Below are 23,407 nucleotides of genomic sequence, written 5' to 3'. Positions count from 1 at the left end.
TCCACAGGGAAGCCTTTCCAGGGCTGCTAGACCCTGCTCCCCACTTCGTTGCCCCCATAGCACTGGGAGTCACCAACAGTGGTCATTACTTACTGTCTGCTTTCTCCATAGAGTGGTGACCTCATGAGGGTAGTTGTTTGGCACTGTCCCCACACCCAGCACAGTGCTCACCACATAGGAGTTCCTCCTTAAATGAGTGTTGAATGGAACGAAAGATGCCTCTGTTGACTGAATGATATTTCCTCATTGTCGTTCTCTTCTCTTCTGTTACCCAGGTAAACAAATCTGAGTGTAAGTTGTTCTGAACCAAAGAGACTCTTATCCAGTGGTTGTCAGTCCTTCCTCCATGTTAGACAATACCAGAGGACTTTAAACAGACTGCTGCCGGGGTCCTCCCCCTGAGATTCTGATTTCATTGGTCTGGGTCACGGCTTGGGTGTCGGGATTTTAAAAGCTTGCTGGAGGCTTCTTAATGTGCAGCTAGGTTAAGAACCACCACTTTAAATTTTCAGAATTCATTCCTTGCTTTGGTCCTCACAGGCTTGAAGCAGCCATGGTACAAGAGAGTAGGGATATAATTCATGGATATTGTATGGTTCCTGACAGCTTAAGAGGTACTTTCGCATCTGTTATCACATCTGATAATAACACGCTAAGGGATCTACTCTCTGGTTTAAATATTCCCTTTATGATGACTCTTAAAAATCTACATTCTACCCTGGCTTCTAACAACACACGCCAGTATCTACCCTCCTAGAACAAACTGTCCTGCTGGGATCACACAGAGCAGCTCCAGAGGTGAGCTTGTTACCCACCTTCCTGCAGGGCCCCTTCTTACACTACTTGGTGTGTTATAGCATCGCACCACTGTCCCACGGCTGAGGCCTCTGTCTCCTAGCCAGAGGCCTGGAGCTCCCAGCTCTTCATTCTGCCCCTCCTCCCCCTCCCACTGCCCACTGCCCACTGCCCCAGGTCCAGTTCTTCATTGTTCCTCGGTGGCAATCAGCCAGACTGACTTCTTTGCCTCCCTCTCTTCCCACCAGAGGTACCAGCATTACCTCCCTTCCATTTCTTCCTCAGCACTTACGGTCAAGTCCAGACACCTTGCCAAAGCCTCTGAGACTTCAAAATCTGGTCCTAAGCTGTGCTTATTCCAGAAGATGCTTCCCGACCCCTGCACTCCAGCCCCACCGCGCAGCTTGCAGTTTCCTGAGCCTGTGGGCGCTTCCTGCCTTTATGTGTCTGCCCTTACAGCATCCTCTTGGAAGGCTTTTCCTTACCGTTTTCCACCTTTCAAAATCCTTCGCCTCCAGCGAGGCCCTCTCTGAGATCCTCCTTGAATCCTTTTGTCAAAATTGACTGTTCTTCATACGATTTCACTCATCTGTGGGATATAAAACAGAAAGCAACAAATAAACAAGACAAACAAAAACTCACACAGACAACATCATGGTGGTTACAGAGGGAAGGAGGGTGGAGGGTGGTAAAGGGTAAAGGGGTCAAATATATGGTGACGGAAGAAGATTTTACTTTGGGTGGTGGGCACACAGTGTGATATACAGATGAGGGATCATAGAAATATACACTTGAAACACATAATTTTATTAACCAATGTCACCCCAATAAGTTTAATTAAAAAATTAATTGTTCTTTCCTCCAGCCTGTTAAGGGACCCTGTTGATGGTCTGTATTTTACCCTCTCGGAGCACATGGTCAGGGGTTGTGGCTTAGGACTCTTAGTTTCTCTGGGTATCTTCTAAGGAGTAGGCACTTAAATGTTTGTCGAATTGAAAGTAGAAAGGGCAGGTGTTAATATCCCTCTAGAGCCAAGAATAAACGGAGGTGTGAGGCACTCTAGAACATTTTGGCTCAATCTTGAAACCTAGGTATGTCTTGGGTAGGCAGAGAGAAAACAGACTGCCAGAAACACTGGAGCCCGGGTAGCTTTCGCCCATCATGCTAGCCTGGAAATTGAGTTGATAGACAGTGTGGCCCTGTGCACAAAAAGAGTTTCTGTGGGGTGCTCTTGGCCTCCCCACAAGGTTCTTTGAAATGATCCAGGATTGTCTGGAGAAAGAAGGTGCCGATAGCTCAGACAGGTGAGAGAGTTCCCAGCTGTGGGATATGTGTGTGCAGGGTGAGGGAATCCTAGTCAGCTTACGTCACTGGTGGGAGGGCCAGGGAGTTTGGTTTCTTTTTTAATAATGATGATTAATGTTGAGCAAGTGCTGACAGTGTGCCAGGCACCGGTCAGCCCCGGGAGCGGCCCCGATGGGAAGGGGCCGCATCGTTCTATTGTTCTGCACCCGCTGTGAGCCAGGCCTTCTGTGTGGTCCCAGTTAGACATGGAGCAGACAAGCCCTGGAATTACCAGGTTTGGCAAAGAACTGAGGCCAGGGTTAGGATTAGATACATTGAGCGAGGGGTCTCCTTTTACCCAGCCCCCAGCATTTGTGTATTTCTCTCTGTTGCACACAAAAGCAGCGGGCCCTGTGTGTTTTTGTTGTCAGTTGTTTTCTTAGCACACTCTGCCATCTATCCTGGTTCTTCCTCTTGCACTAGGAGATTTTAGAGGGCTGTGCTCTTCCTGGTTGTCTTTCAAGCCATGTCCCAAATCCTCAATTCCCTTGTGGCACTGACTCTGCAGTAGTTCTATTAAGTGACGATGTTTACTCGGAGCTGTCTTCTCCGCAGTGGGAAGAGCCGTCTGTGTGGAGTGGGCTGCAGGGTTAGAGAGCAGGCCGCAGGGCAGAGGGATGTTCTGCTGGCCAGCCTTGCAGAGGCCAGTGCATCGGGCGTAGCTAGGCTGCTGTTGTCCAGACCAGTCTGATAACATGACTAGAGGGACTCATTCTGGATCCTTGTGTGTCCAGGAACTAGCCCTAATTTTTATTCAGGCTTGTGTTTCTTTTCCTCAAATGCTGGCCTTATAAGTGTCATATAATTTGGCTTAGGTCAAAACCATCATTTGTTTTGGGGGCATTGGAGGTGCTGACTCTCTCAGCATGAACATTTTTACTAGTGATCGAAGCTGGGAACAATTGTTGGGGCTGCTTTTGCATATAAGCTCAGGTTTCCTTTTTCTTTCCATTCCCTCCTTTTCCCCCCCCCACTCTTCCCTGACTATGCAGACACCCATGCACATTGCTTAACCCTGCTGGTGGCAGGCAGGTTCCTGACCCCTCTCCCTGGGGGACAGTGTACATGGAGCCCCCACCTCAGTGGCTTCCCTCTGCAGCTGAGCCCACTGATGTATGGAGGAGTGGCCCACCTCCTGACCCCTGACCCTGGCCTGTCATCGTTAATTAGAGCACATTGATTTATTTATAAGCACCAGGTCATTGACAGAAAAGTTGCCCCGTCACTGTGGGTTGCACAACTGAGGGGCTGGGCTGGCACTGAATGAGCTCTAGCAGCTGAGGAATTCCAGTAATCCCCGCCTGTTCCTATCATGTAAAAGGTGGTAGAGAAATGTGAGCTAACCATCTAACATATTTACAACATTTTCTCTAATGCACTTGTTACTAAAACCTTGAGCCCCTCCTCAGTAATCTTTTCGTTAGTCATGCGGTTCCATCAGTTTCAGTCACCTGAAATAATAAAACAGCTCATGTGCGTCTAAAGTCCCTGAAGTGTGTTTGCCCTTTTCCGTGGGCAGACCTGCTGCCAGCCCAGGAGAATTCCTCTGTAATATCAAAAAAGGACATGAGCAAACTTCCTATTTGTATTAAATTTCACTAATGATGCCATTCAATGTTTGTCTTTTACCGCCCTGAACATTTTCTTTTGTTAGGCAATATATTTCCATTTCCTTTTGTAGGTAGGAAGTCCGTTCTTGTGATTGTCTTAGATTTATACCTTCCCTCCTTTCATTCCCCTTCAGAGCTGAGAATCATGGCTGCGGGGAAGTTCGCAAGCCTTCCCAGAAACATGTCGGTGAATCACCAGTTCCCCCTGGCCTCGTCCATGGACCTTCTGAGCAGCAAGTCACCTCTCGTTGATCGCCGCGCAGATGCCTATCAGGACGTGTCTATACACGGCACCCTTCCACGGAAGAAGAAGGGCCCTCCTCCCATTAGGTCCTGTGATAGCTTCAGTCACATGGGTACCCTTCCCCACGCCAAATCCCCACGGCAGAACTCACCCCTGACCCAGGACACCATCCAGGAGCACCCACGGCAGGACTGGAAGGGCGAGGCCTTCACCTTCAGGTAACTTCTTTAATTTCATGCGGGAAAATGACTTGTCTTAAACAACTTTTTTAAAAAGTCGTCTTATGAGGGGAAATGTCAAACATGTATAAAGGAGAGCAAATAGTTTAATGCGCTTCCATGGGCCCATCCCCCAGCCTCAATTATCAACCCATGGCCAGCTCTGCTCTGTCTTTTTTCCCACCCACTTTCCTTCCTCTGGTATTATTTTGAAGCAAATCTCAGACCTCATTTTATTTTATCTGTGAATATTTTGGTATGTGTCTTTCAAAGATAAGGGCTTGTTTTTTAAAAATATATAATCATAACACAAAAAAACTATAACACCTAAAAAAAGAACCATTTTTAATATCATCTAATATTTGAGAGTATTTTCAAAGCCAACTTTCTGTATCATTACATCCCTCCAAAAGAAGCATAAGTTTGTTTTTTTTGTAACATCAGACTCTGAACTACATCCATCCAATTCTAAGGAGATGCCAGGATGTCTATGAATTATGACCCGTATCTCCATATATTTAGTTGTAACATGATGAAATAAAATTTTGTGTGGATGCATCATCAGGCCAGCTGAAGAATACAATAGAATTTGTTTCTCCTTCTATCCACCACACATCTGGGTAACTGTAAGCTTTATAGTTGTACAGGCTTCTTCTCTGGGTTTGTAAGGGGCCTGGCTGTGATTGGTTCCTGCTTGTTCAAGCTGGTTTTGAACCTGCACTCCTTTTCCTGTTGGGAAAGATCAGCAACCTGTGATGCTACTGGGCAAAGACAGGGTTGGTTTCTTTTGTTACATCTCCTGGTGTGTCTCTTTTTGTCCCATCCTGTAGCAAAGAAGGCCACTTTGATCCTGGCTCATTTATTTGTTCAATACCTATACATGGAGCACCTACATTAATTAGAGTACACTGATTTTATAAGTACCAGTGCTTCACCTGGAAAATTCTTCCCAACTCCTCTGAGTATCTAACTGAAGGGCTGGTCCAACATTGACATTCTAGCAGCCAAAACATTTCAGTAATCTGCTCTTGCCCTTTTACAGGGTGGAGAAATATGTGAACTAACAGGATAGCTATGGAAATCTGAAACAGTGTCCTCTCAGAGCCCATATCCTACTGAAGGACCCAGATAACAAATACAATTAAAAAGATAATACAATTGCAGATTACAGTAAGTGTTATAGAGGGATGTACTGGAGATTTATTGGGTTATATCTGTTTTATAGGGTCAGGTCTCTGAGGAGATGATATTTAAGCTAAGACCTGAATGAGAGAAGATAGTGTGAGAACCAGTGGAAGGCTGGCCCAGGCAGAAGGAGAGCAAGTGCAAAGACGGTGCCAGAGGGGTGGGGGACAATTCTGGCATGTTTGAGAAACCCTAAGTGAAGCTGTGGCTGGAGTGTAGCAAGTTGAGAGAGAATAGTATAGATGTTGGGAGGGAGCTAGGCAGGTAAGAGTTTAGAGTTAGTTTTAGTATTGCAGAAGTACAAGAAGAAATTAAGTGGAGGCCCAGGTATTCTCTGTAGAAAGCATTAGAGAGCTCTGAAATGTTTCTGACATCAGACCAGAAGTTCCCCAACGAGAACCAGATCCATTAGAAGGCCCTAGACATGCTCCAAAACAAAACTCCTAGCTCAGAGAGCCTGCTGGTGAAACAGGTAAACGCGGAGGTACATGCCTGTGCACAATATCGTTCATATCACATCATTGGTGCTTAACAGGTGAGATGCAGAAGGGGAGCCATCGTGGCTCCCTCTCATGAAGCTACGAGGCAGCAAAGAAAAATAGCTATTGGTTACCCCAAAATAAGCACAAAGGCCAGAATCCACGATGTAGAGTCAGAACAAACCGTCACCTGGCTTCCTGTGGCCACTTTTTATTTTTTACCTTAAACCTTGTATTACCACACACAGACAAGTCACAAGCTCATCTCTTGATGTTCGAAGGTCTTGGCTAGGTGCCAGCTCTTACCAGGGGACACGCCAGGGGGCTGGGGTGGTCATAGAGTCATGCTTCCTATCTTGAGGAAGTTCTTGATAAACATCCAAGGTCCAAGCTGTCGACCTGCCAGGAGTTCAAAGCTTTTTGACTTGAAAACTGACTTGGACAGAGAGGTCCGATCTCTGTAAAAAGATCTAATCAGGGGTCTGGGCGAAGGTCCTGAGTTTGAAGTCCAGGCAGTGGGAGACTTAACAAGCACTGCTGGCTTAGGTTTGTTTATGACTCAGAGTTACGTTCATCCAGAGCCACATCTTTTTCCCTTAATTTAAAATACCTTGTTGCTTCCTGCATTTGCCCTTAACAATAAGTGCGTATCCTTTAAAATTCTGCTGAAAAGGCAAGTGATTGTGTGTCAAAGGATCATAAAGTCCTGTTCCCCCACTTATTATTGCTAATGACCTAATACATTGTTTTAAATCTTCCGAAGTGTTCCCAATTTTGAGTTTAAAGTTCCTTCTTTTCTCTTTTTTAAATCCTCTTAAGTAGTCCTAATAAGATTATGAGCTGCCTCAATTTCTTTCAGGAACAAGCCGTTGATATAATCAGACTTTGTGTCTGTGAAAAAGTAGAGACGAAGATTGAGAACCCGGGGTTCCGGGGAGGGGGTTTGCCTAAGGTGCAACAGGGAGCCACGGGAGGGAGAAATAGTGTTTCTATTCCTAACTCATTGCTTACACACCAGCAGCCCACTGCCCCAGCTCACTCAGCACTGGAAGCTGGGAGCCACGTCTGTTTGAAAGTCAGAGCTTTGACTCTGTGTCTTCAGGAACCGCGGACTAGGGAGGTCTATCTTTAATAAGAGTATTGAGCCCTGGATGGTTTGCTCAGTGGTTAGAGCGTGGATCCACACTCTGAAAGGTTCATTCCCTGTGGTCGATGTTTCTCTCTCTCCCCCTCCTCCCTCCCTTCCCCTCTCTCAAAAATCAATGGGAAAAAATATCCTCAGGTGAGGATTAAAATTATTGATATTTTAGGGGGCTTATTTCTGGTAAACTCTTTTGGCCTTACTTGCTGCTTTTCGTAGTGAATTTGGGCATTAATTTTACGACTTGACTGGGTTTCGAATGTGAAAACCTTCCTTTTTGTCACATTTGGTGTTGGCATGACGATGGTAGGGCCATCACTAAGAGCCCAGGCCCGCTCTTCACATGCACTCCCTGTGTGCAGAGGGAAACTCTCCAGGCAGCACCTCCTTGTCTTGTGAAATACTCTGATAAGTTGCAAGTTTCCCAACAGGTGTGTTTACCTTACTAATCATTAAAAAGTCCCTTTTATTATGATTGAATATTAATTGAATACCCTGTGAGGTCCTGGGCAAAGCAGAGGAAGTCTCCCCTTTGACCTAAAAATTTGTAGTATTAAACTGTCATATAAACATGTCATATCCACATGAATTATTATCTCTTACATTTTATAGTTTTAAAGTATCTTAAAGGATATATTCATAAATTATCTCGTTTGAACATCATGTGTGAGAGACATAGCAGATTTTATCATGAGCATCATCACCATCACCATTTACCCTTGGGAAAATGGTTCAGGGATGCTGAGGCCTCTAAGATCAGACCCTAATGGGTGACTGAGCTGGGATTAGAACCCAGAAAGTGCTGTAGGGCCTTCCTCAGATGCTGTGCTCCACAGCCTCCCCAGAATGTTGGCACTAGCTTTGGGCATCCGCTGAGCTTATCTTCTTGCGTGGAAAGCTTCAGTCCGCATCGCGTGAATCCAGGGCCTCCAACATCCCCCTCGGGGGGAATGGAACCTCAGTCCCCAAGAGCCAGGCAGAAGGCAGGCCAAGGAGGGGGGGTTGGTCTGCTCATTCGGAGACTGTATCTCTTGGCTTTGTTGTTGTCTTGGCTGCCCTTGGATGTACTTGTGGTTTTGAAAGGTGGCCAAAGCGAGAAGCCAGGGCTCTCTTAAACCTGCTGCCTGATGTCACAGAGGGAGCCTTTGTTCGCAGGCTTCTCCGACAGGTCTGCAGACAGGATTTCCCCCTGACATTAGCGCTGTTCACTGCTGTCTCTTTGATTCATTTATCTTCAAGGAGAATTTTTATTTGAATCTGGGACCTCCCTTGGGCTGAGAGGGGACCGGTTCCTGTTGGTGGATATCTGTGTCGCTGGGATAGCTGAAGGATCAGCGCTTGGAGGCGGTCCGGGTCCTTTTCCTGCCTGTGGGTACGTGGAGGCACGCATTCCTGGGAACAGCTGCCGAGTGCCTAATTCCTTCTGCCCCTTGTGCTGTGGGAGCATGTGGTGGGACAATGTGATGTTTCATTCATTTGCATGAGGGAAGCTGACTGACTAGTCACAAGTGTTTTAACCAACAGGGGCCAGAAAGTCTGCAGAATTAGCCCAAGTTAAAATCTGGTATACTTTCCCAGGCAGTAAGTAACCTACCGTGTCACAGTGTCAGCTCCTCGGGGCTGAAGCACAAGTGTCAGGCACGGCATCCGTGCGGACTCCTATCCAAACACTGATGTCAGGACTTCACTCTGGGCTGTGTCGATGCCGTCATGTGAAAAATCGTTTCGTTTGTTCCTCTTCAGAGCTACCAGGTCTATAACCACTGCTTTCTCCTTAATGAAGCAAGTTCCCCCAGACATGCAAATAAATCTACCTTTTAGCTCAGAGTTAATCAGAAGGATCTAAAAGTGAAGATCCACATGCAAAAATCTGCATTTTATTTACACGTGGTCATGTCTGCTATCTGCAGATTGGAAGCTTTTTGTGCACAGAGGAAATGTTAGGTTTAGAGTTGAAAAACTCTATTTAATCAATGAATAGATTTTATTTAATAGAAGGCCATTGATTGAGTTAGCAGAATGACAAGAATGTCTCTACCATGTGTTGAATTTTTACTTTTTAAATTTCAAAGTTGAGTTTTACTAACATTTTGAAATGCCCTGTGGTGTTTGAATGCAGCTGTTGTGGATGGGTGAGTGAATTCCAAAGAATGGTGAACCCCCGGTGGCCCCTGGTGTGCTGAGGCCAGGAGCAGCCGGGTCAGAGGTGAGCTTAGCCCCTGCTGGGCATCTTGCTTGCCCCAGGGTTAAGGGAGCCCAGAAAATGGAAAATGCCTGCCTGTCCACCAGCTGCCCGACAGTAGTCCTAAATCCTCTACTGACAGGGATGATTTGAACCTGAAGTCTGGGATCTGTGCATTCTCAGCTGTTCTTCTAGAGAAAACGAAAGGATTTTTTTTTTTTTTAACTGATTGCAAACCACAGCCAAGAAAATGATCAGAGAATTACACAATGTCATCCTCAACATTTTCTCTGGCTCCCCCGACCCCTGCATCTTGGACGGACCTGCTTTAAATCATGTTTTTTCAGGCCTCCTACAAGCTGTTTGGGAAAGGTCAGGTTTTTTACTATTCTGACAGTCAGAAACTATGAGAGTTTTTTGTACCCTTGGTATGTGTTAAAACGTGTTGTAATCAGAAGGTGCTGTGTAGTTACAAATTATCCGTGCTCTTATTACATGTGGATCTGGGTTCCATCCCAGCCTGGCCAGAAGGATGCAAGCTGGAGAAGCTGTAGTTGCTATTGTTGATTGGAAGGAGACCGTAGGCAGGAGACTGCAGGCAAGAGCCCTGGACTGGAGCCACAGGACTGATAAGCCCTCGGGCCACCCTGCTGTTCACAGCTTTGTAATGCTGTCACCACCCAGTCTGTCCCTGAGAGACTAGCTATGGGACTGGATGCAGAATTTCAAGCTCGCTCTTCTCAGAGGCCTCAGGGCAAGCACTCATGGTCTTCTGGTTTTAAGGATGTACTGTTATTTACAAATTACGGAAGTCTGAGAAACTTTTCATAATTGGCCCAGTCTTTAAGAGGCCTGGACTGCCTGTGGGTCCAGGTTCACCTGCAAACATAGCAACCAAAGGTAGAAAGACTCCTGCTGTGGAGAGAAAGAGAAAACACAAGGCAGGTAACCCAGAGGTCTCAGTTGAGGTCCCTGCTTTTCCACTTACTAGGTGTGTGAACTAGGACAAGTCCTATACCATAAAGCGGGGCTGAAAATACCCCCAACTGAGGAGTGCAGTCACTAAATATGAAGGCTCCACTGAATGTCAATGCTCTGACTTTCACACGAGCTTTCCGGGACTCCGGGTGGAGCGGGTCACTGCTCTCAGCAACCATCTGGTCACTAGCAGATTATTCTTCTGCTCCAGCTCTGCTGAGTGGCACCTGACCCTGAAGGCTACAGGTGCGTTTGCTGGGACATGAATGTGGCCACGACCATCGGAGAAGGCTGCCAGTGACCTTGATGCTGATTCCAGCAGCCAGACCTGGTAGCCTTGTGGCCTTGTGCAAGTTACTATACCTTTCTGAACCTTCACATCCTCAAAGGGCAGCTATAAGGTCAAGGAGAGTCCCATGCGAGGGTACCTGGCACGGAACCTGGCATGGAGAAAGGGCTCCGATGTCAGTTTTCATCCTTCCTTCCTCCTGGGAGGCTCCTAATGCTCCTGTGTAACCTGAGATCACGTTCAGTGCCTGCGGCTGCCGTGGAAGAAGTTTCCCACATGTTGGCGGAGCCTGGCAGGAAAGCTCTATCTGGGTCTGCCCTAAGCTGCCCTGCAGCAGTGAGGCTTGGCCACCACTCACGATTACAGGTCTAAGCACCTTGCCCTGCGCTGAAAGACCAGCTCCCCATTGTGCTGAGACTCAAAACAGAGGCTGTTTTCAGCGGACTGGCCCAGCCTTTGGCCGCTCGTCCGTGTTCATAATGTCAGTGTCTTCACTGTTTATTCTTCATTGAATGTTTATTGAGCTTATTTTGTGTCAGGCATTGTTCTGGGTACCAAGTTCCCATGGAGAATGAAACAGATGTGGGCCCTGTCCTTAGAGAGTGCCCAGATTAGGGGGCACACAGACACATCAACAAATACGTAACACAATGAGGGGGTACGAGGAAGGGACAGCAGAGAGCCCCTTGGATTGGGTGGAGGGAAGGCCTCTCTGGAGGAGGAAACATTTGTAGATTTAATATAAAAAGAGAATGTAAAATCCTTCATTAATATTTTTGTGTTACTATGTTTGAAATGATAATATTTTTGAAATAGTAGGTTAAATAAAATATTTAAGTTAATTTCACTTATTTCCTTTTAATTGGCTACTGGGAAATTTAAAATTACATTGTATTTCTGTTGGACAGCACTGATCTAGACCTTGATAAGGAGTTAGATTTTCTCCCTAGGGCAAAGTGAAACATTTAAAGTAAGAGAATAGCCTGATCTGATTTCGTTTTTAGAAGCTTACTTCGTCTCTCTGTGGAGAAGCGATTGAAGGGGAAAGAGGGGCTGGAGGGAGGTTAGGAGGTGGTCCCAAAAATGCAGGAAGCAGGTGGGGGTGTGCTCCAGGATGGTGGTGGAGGAGATGAAAGTGGGTGGATTCGAGATCTGTTTTGCAGGTAGTCTGCCGATTTACTGAGGGCTGCATGTGGTGGGGTGAGGGAGATGGACAGCCAAGCGTGGCTCAGGCAGCTGGGTGTATGGGATGGGACTGTTCACTGAGATGGAGAAGACTGGGAAAGGAGCAGGGCTTCGTTTGTTTCGTTGGTTGCTTTTTCTTGGGGGAGGGATGATAGTAAATGGCAGAGAATCGAGACTTCTGTTTTGGGTGTGCCAAGTTTGAGATGAATGCAGGTCAAAGTGGAGATGCTAACCACCAGTTGGTAGTATGAGCCTGGAGCTCTGGAGAGAGGTCTGAGCTAAAAGTTATAAAGTTAGGAGTCTGCATAGAAATGAAATGGATGCCGTCACCAAGGGAGAAAGCTATGTAAAGCATAAAGGGAGGGGACCATCGGGCCCCAGCCCTGAGGAATCCTGGGCTCCCTTTCCAGGGACTCAGCAGAGGACGCTAAGCTTTGGTTTGGTGGGTTGTTTCCTTTTTGTCTGTTTTTTAGATGAGAGACAAAATTCAATAGAAGAATATCTTAAGCATGTAATAAAACAAAGCATTTTTTTTTCATATACATGATTCTTTTTATACAATGTTTTGATTATATAAAATCCTGTGGGCCTCCTTCCCTAACGGGTCCCGCACGTTCCTAGCTACACTATGGACAGAAGAGGTATATGGACAACTGCAGTTGGCATTCGGGCTTTTGCCTGTGGGGTGACAGCTGCTTTTCCAAGGTTTGGTGAGCAGCCACCTTGAGGGTAGGTGCCAACCCTGGAAGGCAGACCTAGGGTATATGTTTCTACATCTGTTTGGCTGGGTGAAATCTTTCCTTTTAGAGGCCTTGAGGACATTATCTCAAAACTATAGCACTTTTATTCTGCCTTTGAATTAGTGAGAAGAAACCTTTATAAAGACACTTCTTTCGGAGGGGATGGGGAATGTCGGGGGCGGAGAGGATGAGGCCAGTGGGAGTGGAGGAAGGGCGAATAGATACCAGCCAAACAAAGCTGCTGCTTTTATCAAAAGTGCAGTGTTTGGACTTAGCCAGCCTGCAGCCTGATCCACGGATGCCAGACCCTCTGTGCCTGCCAAGAGACATACTGGCCTTGATACGGTTTTTCTTGTTCTGACTCTATTCAGTTTGACGGACTGCTGCCAAGTTAAGATTTCAGCAGCGGCTCTCAGCTTCATGCTGCCGCGGGAATTCTGCTGAGCGCAGGTTAACCCATGACCGCGTCAGGTTCTTATCAGCCAGAACCACTTTGTATTAGCCTTGGATTCCTACACAGACTCACCACAGTGTCATGTGTAGGATAGTGAAACGGCACTGTTTTAACATGATTAGGGAATCTGCCTGAGGAGGCGGTTTAATTGCCATTCTTTTCACTTATGTCATGAACACATTAATCAGGCACTGCCATATTTTCAAGTGAGATAGAAATGACTCATAGAAGCAGGAATCGGCTGTTGAAGTGAAAGAAGCAGGAGTCTTAGAAGTAAACAGAGTCTCTGACGACTAGGGAGGGAAATGTGCCCTCGTCTACAGTCTACCCTGAGCTGTAGGAAGAAAGACTCCCCAAGTCGAGGGAAATTATGATAAAGAAGATCTCACGGCCTGAGGCCCTGAAAGGGAAACAGAGTTCAAGACAACAAAAGACAACACGTTTGCAACAATTTGGAGGAGGAAGAGGTATGTGATCACCAGGTGTTTTGTGTTTAAGGGTGTGTGTGAGGGGTAGGTCCAGTCTGGACCGACTCGTGCGCAGACCCCCCAGTGTGGTGCGATGAGCCGGGGCCACGCCGAGGAATTCATTCACAGGTATGCTGAACCTCAGTGTGTGCCAGGCTTTGTGCTAGGCGCTGGTGAGTCAGGCCGGGGCCTCGATCCGTCTGAGGAATTCACGGCCCTAGGAGAAGGGGATGCCCGTCTTGAGCCACCCAGCCTCACCAGCACCTGTTCTCTCCATCTTTGCTACTGACCTAACTTCCCCTCCACAGTGTAGCCCTTTGTGTCATTCCAGCAGGTCAGCAGAATTCTGCTTTTCTTGACCTCTGGCCTTAACATCTTTCAGGTATCACATTGCGTTTCCCCCCTGATCAGGTGACTGCAGCTGTGCTTTCTAGCTAACCCCGCGCCCAGGGCCTGCCTTCTCTGTGCTGCCACTTCCATCACGCTGCCCTCGCCTTAGACCAAGACCCAGGCGAGGGCGGGCACGTAACCAAGGGCGTATCAGAGGGCAGATGCGGCCATATCGGAAGGTGGCACTGGCCGTAAAAGAACCAGAGCGCAGAGTGAGCAGAGGATTGTGAAAAATGCTACGGGTAACAAAAGGGCTTTTAGAAGTTACGTTTGGAACAATAAGACCAAAGAGAGAGGGGGTGCGAGAGGCAGGAACCAAACTGCAGAGCTTCTGTTTGGCTGGCTTTTTTTTTTCAAGGAAATGACTTCTGTGATTGGAAAGATAGAGTCAAGGTGAAGGAAGAATGAGACCATGACAAGAGGCTCTTATGCCACCAAGTGAGGTGAAGGCCCAAGAAGAGTGAGAGCTTGAGGCTGAGGCCGTCCAGCCAGGGCTGTAACATCTGAGAAACGTTGGCATTACCAAGAGCTACAGGAAAGATGCAGATAGAGAGGTGTTTCAGTTTCCCAAAAAAGAACTTGGAAGGTGCAGTTAATCTCTACAATGATCAGATTGACATCAAATTCAAGAGAAAAGGATTTTTAGGACAATAATTTTCTGAGTACTTGGTAGAGGAAGCAGTGAGGTTTTGTCAAAAGCAAGTCATGCCAGATTAACTTTCCTTTCTGGGGTTACTTTGATGGTAGATTATAGGAACATTGAGAAGATGTATATGCAAATGTCAATGATTGGTGTTGTCCTTGGGGTGAGAGAGATTCCTGCTAGATGATAGTACATGAAGCACGCTGTAGGCTGTGTCCTAAGCTCCATTCTAGCCAATTAAGAAAATTGTTTAGACAGTAATATTGACATACAGATCACATTGGTGGGTGGCATGAATCTTGGAGGAATAGCTAATATGTCAAATGACAGATATGAGATCCAAAAACGATCTTGGCATTTTCAAGCAACAGACCAAATCTAATTGGAAAGACTGTAAGGAGAGACAAAGACTTTCTCTAGAGTCCAAAAACAAAGAAGTATGGGGTTTGGCTCAATAACCACTTGTGAACAACATTCCAGAGTTTGGATCACTGCAACCTCAGAATGAGTCAGCCATGCTATGGTTGTCAAAAGAGCTAATGTGATTTTAGGAGCACTAATTGCAGTTTAATAATGAGACCAAAGGAAGTGGTCACACTTGGCTGCCCAAGTCACATCCGGTAAATTGTTTTTAGCTCTAGACACCAGAAATGGAAGATGAATTCCCCCACTTCAGTAGAACAGTCAGCTTCTGTCTAGACCACGCCTCTGCTCTAAAACGTATCTTTTGGTTTAATCATTAAGAACTATCCCTATGGTTCTTTGTATTAGTGAAAAGGAACTTCTCATGCCATGTATTAACCCCAGGAGGAGAACATAAAATAAGCACCAACCTTAATCCTGTCAACTACTACTGAAGCCTGCTTTTAACAAAGGTCAATAAATACATGGAGAGGGAATCTCTTCTCATTCATTAAGGTGATGAAATGAAATATATTTTCTTAAGTGCACATCTAGAAGAGTTAGAGTTCTTTGTTTTTAAAGCTACTTCCTTTTTTTGTTTAAATTAGCAAAGGCTATACACATAATACACTCCCCACCTAGAGCAAGAAATACCTCTTTATTAGGACTTTAATGTGATTCCCAGTATCTGTAAAGAACCTGTCCATCTCACTGCACACTAGCTGATGCTTTTCCAAGAGACGTCATCTCTCCACTCACCAGGCCAGCCCTATCTTAAGCATCTATTTCTTCTCACCGTCCCAGAAACAGATGGAAATGGCCCTGTGGTAAACTCTCTCTGACCTCCTGTTGTCTCCCCGATTAACCCCTCCCTGGCATTTCAGATGTGTCCAGAGAGATTCATTTTCAGCAGAAGCAGCCAGCCTCTCAGTGGGTGCCACTTTGAAAACATCTGGTCTCAGTGGTGCTGGGGAGCCACGCTGCCCTGACAACAGTAATGTTCCATTGCTAAGGGGGTGCTGTTTGAGGCCATCACAGTCCAGTCCCAGGCCTGTGGCTAAATTATCTCCTTAATGAGGAGTCCCATCAGTCCAAGGACATATTTCTCTCTTGTTCCCTTTCTTCCTACATTATTCTTCCCTTGGTGAACCCACAGAGTGTGGTGGAAGGGAAGGGTCGGGGTCTGGGTCTTCTGCACAGTGGAGAGGACACACACACACACACACACACACACACACACACACTCTCTCTCTCTCTCTCTCTCTCTCTCTCTCTCTCTCTCTCTCTCTCTCTCTCTCATTCACTCCTTCAGACCAGTGTTTATGGAGCAGCTGTACTCTGGGGATACAGAGGTGAGTAAAATATGGTCCCTGTTCTCAGGGGGCTCATAGTCCAGTAAGGGAGATAGGCAGGAGTACACATACTATACTGAATTATAATTATTTGTTATAAAGTTTTATAATGCATAGAAAAAGAGTGCTGAGGAAATGTTAGTGTATTAATTCTGTGAGTTGTGGGGGTGGAGCAGGGGAAGGAGTGGTCCCCACGTATTAATCTTACCTAAAAGAACATATAATAAGGAATATTGTCCAGTGGACACAAATTCTTAGTAGATTTAAATCCCGTTGCTATATCTTCCTTCCCCTATCCCTCCATCCCCACTTCTCCCCCGTGGAGATTTTGAGATGCTGATTGAGCTTCCTGCTGGAGAACCCAAAGGTTCTGGTAAACAGACAGCCCACTGGTCAGACACACCTTGTCTTGCATCATCCACTTCAGTTAAGTGCAGGAATGCATTCCCCTGTGATGAATGAACACCCTAAAAGCACAACTCCCTAGTCCCTGGCATCAGTCAATTTAAACCTTTAAGATTTTTGCCCAGTGCTTCATATCTAGGAACCTTGCTCTACTTCCTTATAAGGTCTCTATAGATTCTTTGAGTGTTCTATGTTGACAATTTTTATTTGTGAATCATGATAGTTTTATTCTGCCTTTTCCAGTTCTTAAACCTTTTCTTTCTTTTGCTTATTTAACTGTACTGGCTGGGACCTCCAGGACCGTGGTGCACAGAGGCAGTGATAGTGGATACCCTAGTCTTGTTTCTGATTGATTGATTATAGTGACGATTCTGATACTTCACCACTAAGAATGATGCTTGCTGAGGTTTGGGGGTTTTGGCAAAGATGCCCTTTGTCAAGTTACGGAGCTTTCTATATCTGGTTTGTGAAGAATTAACTTTTTCCCTGCCAAGATCACGAAATGATGATTTTTTTTTAAAATGCCTTTCCCCCTATCAATTAGATGCCCCAAATGAGTTTTCTCCTTTAATCTGTTAATGCAGTAAATTGAATTAATAGATTTTTCTCATGTTAAACTGACCCTGTATTCTTGAGCCAAACCAATTTGGTGAAGATGTACTTTTATATATTTTTAAATTTGGTTTGTCAATATTTTGCTTAGGATTTTTCATATCTATTCATATGCAAGATTAGCCTATCTGTGTGTTTTTTTCTCTTATTGACCTTGTCCGTTTTTTGTATCAAAATTATAATATCCCCTTTTTCAAGTCTCTTGAAGAATTTTTGTAATTTTCAAGTAACAAATAATTCCAAAATTTGGCAGAACTTGCTAGATAGTGAAACTGTCTAGGCCTGTGGGAAGATATTGAACTGCTGATTCCATTTTTTAACGGTTATAGGACTACTCAGATTTTTGGTTTCTTGAATCTTAGTTTTAATTTATATTCTAGGAATTTGTTCATTATTCCTAAGTTTTCAAATATATTGGCATAAAGATGTTCATAGTATTCTCTTTCTGTGCTCTTTTGTGTTTGTGATTATGCCCCCTTTTTATTTCTGAAGCTCTAGGGACAAGCCTGTTTCCACACTCGCTCAGCTTGTTGGCATAATTTAGTTCCTTATGACTGTAGGACTGAGGACTCTGTTTTCTGGCTGTCTGCCAGGGAACACTCCAAGTTCCATGCCATGGGCCTTTTCACAGGCCCTCTCATAACGTCACATCAACAGGATTCCTTATGTCCGATCCCTCTCATTCTTTAAGTCAGGTCCACTCAGATAATTGCCATATCTTAATGTCAGCTGATTTGGGGTATTAACTGCATCTGTGAAATACCTTCACAGCAGTACTTAGATTAATGGGGTTTCTTTGTTTTTGTTTTTTTAAATATATTTTTTATTGATTTCAGAGAGAGGAATGGGGAGAGAGAGAGAGAGAGAGAGAAACATCAATGATGAGAGAGTCATTGATCGGCTGCCTCCTGCACGCCCCCTGATGGGGATCAAGCCCAAAACCTGGGTATGTGCCCTGACGGGGAATCAAACCGCAGTCTTCTGGATCATAGGTCGATGCTCAACCACTGAGCAACACCAGCCAGGCAGATTAATGTTTTTTGGGGGAAGGGTGGTTGTTGTTTTTCAGTCCTCGCCTGATGATATGGTTTTATTGATTTTTTATTTTATTTTTTTTAGAGAGAAAGGAAGGGGGGGGAGAGAGAGAGAAACATTGATGTAAGAGAGAAACATTGGTTGGTTGCCTCTCATATGTGCCCCAACCAGGAATCAAACCCACAACCATTTGGCACACAGAACAACACTCCTGCCAGTTGAGCCACCTAGCCAGGGCTAGATTAATGTTTGCTGGACTCACCAGGGGATGGGAATCTTGAGAGGGGGCGTCTTCAGAATTCTCCCTATCACAGTGAGGTTGGAGAGCTGGCTGGGCTCGTGCCAACCGGGGCTTCAGTGGCCACAGTGAAGACTTCAGGGTTTTGTTCTGAGTAGATGGGAGCAGTTAGAAGATTCTGAGCAGGGGGGTGATCTGAGTAAGGATCACTCTGGCTGCTGTGTGGAGATTATGGAGCTGGAAGGGTTATTGCAGGGTTCAGGTGAGAGATGATGATGGCCTGTACTAAGGTGGCATTAACTCCTGAACACTTGTGGCTCCCCAAACGTACTGTACTGTCTCATGCCTCCATGTGTTTGCACATGCCTCTCTTGTTTCCTGGGCATTTCTCATCACCACCTACCCCACAGCTTCTTTACTGCGACAGGTCCTACTCGGCCCTCAAAACTTAGCTCAGATGTTGTGGAAAGGCCTCTCCATGGTGTTTCGCTCTCACCGACACCCTGTCTCCAACTTGAATTGTTTGGATCTTTTGCTCTGTCTTCCCCACTTGCCTGCGATCTGGGAGCAGGGCCTTTGTCCTGGTTTCCTGTGTTTCCTTTGTCTGGCCTAGTGCATGGCATATTGGAGATGCTTGTTGTTTGTGGGATGTATGTAAGAACTATGGAAGGTACTGGGCATGAAGTAGACACATCACTACTCTTGGGGAGCTCACCTTGTAGAGTGAGAGACCACGTATAAATAAATACACAATACAGTGAGCTAGGATGCAGTGCCATGCCACGTGTGCCAACTCTGTGAATTTCTCGCATATATGGATTTTAGGGACGGGATTTAGTCTCCTCAGCCTGAAATAGTTGCATCTAGTTTTTCATATTCCTCCTTTACATGAAAGAATCACTTTATTACCAGTGATTCCTTTTTATGTTATATCTAAAAGGACATTTGTTTGGCAACCTGTTAGCCATTACTTTATTCTACACTATTTAAATAAGTAAATGTTCATTGATTAAAAACATTCTATAACTTAAGACAGGCAGAGAGAGGGTATTTCCTTCCCCATCTGTATTCCAACTGCTTAGGAAAGATCTCTGCTAGGAAAATTTTGCTTGTGCATTCAAGATGGAGAACCTCTTAGCTTAAAACAGCAAACACTTATAGATCAAGTGTCCTTTAAAGAGGGAGGAAATTATTAACTTGGTTACAGATGAGAAACAAACCAAAATAATAAATGTATCATTTCCGTGACTCCTAAGTAGACATCCCTCAGTATTAACTTAAGAAAGTGGGATAGTGGAAAGAGTGACTTAACTGGAATAAACACAGTGATGTTATTTAAAACTTAATAAACTGAAGGACAAAATAACAGGGGAGTCCTGTTTCACCCTGCTGCTTTCCTGCGGTCTGCGGACCGCGCACCGAGGGGCCCAGGCCTGACTGAAGCAGGGGGTGGGGCGAGGACAGGGCGCCTGCCAGACTACAGCTGTAAAGAGAAACGCACACGGCATCATGGATCCACATGGGTGGGGATTCATTTAAATTAAAAAAAAAGATTTTATAAAAAAACCTTTTTATTTATATTGCCAAGTTCCTCTGTTTGTTTTCTAGTGAGCTCTGTTGGATAATATAAATCTGTGGTTCAAGGAGTGTTTGCTGCACAGTCTTGTATGAATAATTGGATATTCTATTTCAAATTAGAGGCTGGGGCTACAGGGCCCACTGCTATGTTTTCTAGCTCATGTCTCCCTGGTTAGCTGGGATTGGGTGGCTGGCTGAGAAAGGAGACACAGCACTTCTGCATTTAAATATAGTTTTAATTTGGTTCAAGGCAATGATTTTTAAAGCTTTTGGGTTTGTAACACACTCGCTTGGTTTTATTTACGCCCCTTACATTCCTTCCCTTGCGTCTCTGAAGAGGCTGAGAATCGACTAGGGCACCCTTGGAGTCTTGAACTAGAACTTGAGAACACTTGGATTCCCCTCTGTTCTCGTAACACAATGAACAGGGCTCCCTTAGCAGAGTTCATTTGGGGGCAGGGTCAAAGGGGACTTCAGTTTATCCCTGACCAGCGCCTTTGGTTTCCTTCTCTTCTGCCAAGAGAGTATGTTTGATGGGGGCTCAAACAGGAACATGGGAGTTCATCCAAGGATGGAGGGGCATTTGGGAGGACACCCATGCTCCCGGGTACCAGGGTCTCTGGGCAGGAGAGCAGGGTAGTGGGAAGAGCACAGGCCTACTTTGAGCCCCCCCCCCCCCCCGCCGTGTCTGAGTGGGGACCCTGCTAACTGCAGCCAGCACTGCCTCAAGAACTACCCAGGCACAGCTCCTGGCCTGCTCCCTGTCGGTTATCCCACCCCTTCTGAAGAGAGTTTGAGGGGTTTCCCTTGAGGGAAGTTTGAGAATCTCTAAAGAATGGGAGAGAGGAACATTTTAGCTTTCAAATGTGAACAGAAGTGGAATTTACAGCTAAATCTGGTGAGAAGAGCAGATCCTATACAAAATTCTAAAAAGAATTTACTGAGAAAATGACGTTTGAGCCCCTAAAAGAAAAGAGTTAAAATTGCAAAGCATGACTGTACAGTCTTGCTATTTGGTAGATATTTTTCCCAAAATGAGTGAAGTGAAGCTCAAAGAAAGTACCTGACAGTGTTAGCTGCCAATGAAAAAATTCAAGCTTTCAAGTGAAAATGAGAACTTTGGGAAACTATCTTCCACCATGAGCTTAACACTTCCCAATACTTAATTCTGAGGAGATCAATGATGATATTAACATGCAATTCTTTTTTTATGTTATTATGAAATGGTCTAAGATTTAAAAATCTGCATAACTCAGTGAACCAGTATTTGCCAGAATAGTGGTTACAGAATCACACATGGATAAAACGAGGTGTGAGACAGATGCAAAAAACCATAAGAGAGATGGTTTCAGATTCCACATTACAGCTAATCTTTAGGAAACTGCCACTTGTCATGTTAGTATCAAAGAAGAATATCCATAAGCACCTGAAAAGTCTATTAAAATACTCCTCACTTTTCCAAATACGTATCTGTATGAGGATGGATTTTCTTGGTATATTTCAACCAAGACATACCTACTTGAATATAGGAGTAGATAGGAGAATTCAGCTGGCTTCTACTAAGCCAGACATTAAAAAGATTTACAAAAATGAGACAATGTCACTCTTCTCATCACTTAATTTCATTATGAAAAACATCAATTGTTTATAAAAATGTTATTTATGTAAACATATAATAGGTTTGTTTTTAAAATATGAATTGATAAATAAATTTGAAAATTTCTTAGTTTTAATTTCTGTTATCAATAATCAGTAGATGTAATCCGCATGAACAAGAGCTCTTTGGGGGTCCTCAATAAATTTGGAGTATAAAGAATCTTGAGACCAAATCACTTGAGGACCTATACGGCTTATCCATGCATTAGGACATACAGCAGCACCTCGGTTTTCAAACGTCTCCGTTGAGGAACATTTCGGTTTACAAACGCCGTAAACTTGGAAGGAAATGCTTCAGTTTTCGAACACGCCTTGGAAGTCAAACATACCACACGGCTTCTGCTGAGGGCAGGATCCTGAGGCCCAGCTGTCGGCTGTGGATCCCTCGGTTTTCGAACGTTTCAGAACTCGAACGGTCCTCCGGAACGAGTTACATTTGAAAACCGAGGGACCACTCTGTGTGTGTGTGTGTGTGTGTGTGTGTGTGTGTGTGTGTGTGTGTGTAAGTAAGTGCATATAATGTACTCTTTCGATGTACATAAAAATAGAAATTTGAGCCCTGGCCGGTGGCTCGGTTGATTGGACCATCATCCTGTACACCAAAAGGTTATGGGTTTGAATCCTGGTCAGGGAACATACCTAGATTGCGGATTTGATTCCTGGTCAGGGCTTGTAAGGGAGGCAACCTATTGATGTTTCTCCTTCACATTAATGTTTCTTTCTCCCTTCCTCTCTAAAATCAATAAAAACATATCCTTGGCTGAGTATTTTTTTAAAAAATAGAAATTTAAAGAAGATGAGAAATAGCATTTCAGTGGTCCTAACATCTTTCTGCACTCATGGGGCCAGACCACTGGGCCAGACAATTAGCATAAGACTGAATGCCTATGAGCCTAAAATGTTACTTTAGTGAAAAACCAGGGGTTCAAGAACTTAAAGGGGAGCACCACGGCCAAAGTGCTGCTGACAAAGTTTGTGGTCACTGCCCAGTGATTCCATAGATACAAAGCCTGATAACACTGGCACCATGTCCACAGTGTGGCAGGGGAGGTGGTGGGCTGGCACAGCAGGCAGACTCGGCAGCTTTGGGAAAAACGTGCCTGATAAAGGAGCACGAGCTTAAAGGCGAAGTGTGAACCTGGTTTTAAGGCTCCGAAAGACTGATTTACACCTCTCTGATGGGAATGCACCCAGGGACCGTTAGCCTAAAGTCTTCTCGGCTCTTCTGGTTCTACAGAAGGCGCGTTTCAGAACCTAAGCTGTTTGCATGGAGAAGAGCGTCTCCATGCCCGCCTGCCTCTGCGCGTGTGCCCTGTGTGCGGCCCTAACCCGCAGACCAAGAAGGGCTTTGGGGGTGGATCCACTGCCACGCTAGCTGGTCGTGTCTCTGAGCTGTGGCTTTGCTACTCCTGTTCTAGGCAGTAGCGCTGCAGTCTCCTGGGATCTCTCCATAGCTGGGAGGCAGCCAAACCTGCCGGTTTGGGAGTCAGGGGGTGTCCCTGCCTTCAGATGGACAAGTTCTTTGTGTAGATGTGCTGAGACTCCCCCTTAAGAAGACTAGTCTTACAGGCTTCAGAGCCATCGTGTCCTTTCAAAGTAATCACGCTGTGCAGGGATGAGTTGATTTTTTGAAGTTTAGGTCTCTGAAGGTAGCTGTCTTTTCACATTCCCTTTTTTTTTTTTAAAGCATTCTTTCATTTTTTTTCTCTTTTTTAAATATATGTTTATTGATTTCAGAGAGAGGAAGGGAGAGGGAGAGAGAGATAGAAACATCAGTGATGAGAG

At 45.2% G+C, this 23,407-nt stretch overlaps 1 protein-coding gene across 2 annotated transcripts in view; it reads left to right on the top strand.

The window, feature by feature from the left end:
• Positions 1-23,407, top strand: part of BCAR3 (BCAR3 adaptor protein, NSP family member) — a 200,266-nt gene that overhangs the window by 95,909 nt on the left and 80,950 nt on the right. For both annotated transcript variants that reach the window (XM_081145886.1, XM_081145885.1), the window contains exon 2: positions 3,884-4,211. In XM_081145886.1, the coding sequence (XP_081002012.1) occupies positions 3,895-4,211 (317 nt within the window). In that variant the 5' untranslated portion in view covers positions 3,884-3,894. The remainder of the gene's footprint in view (positions 1-3,883; positions 4,212-23,407) is intronic.

This window comes from Miniopterus schreibersii, assembly GCF_964146895.1.
Source record: "Miniopterus schreibersii genome assembly, chromosome: 8".
Taxonomy (NCBI): domain Eukaryota; kingdom Metazoa; phylum Chordata; class Mammalia; order Chiroptera; family Miniopteridae; genus Miniopterus; species Miniopterus schreibersii.
This window is presented reverse-complemented; position numbering and strand designations above follow the sequence as displayed.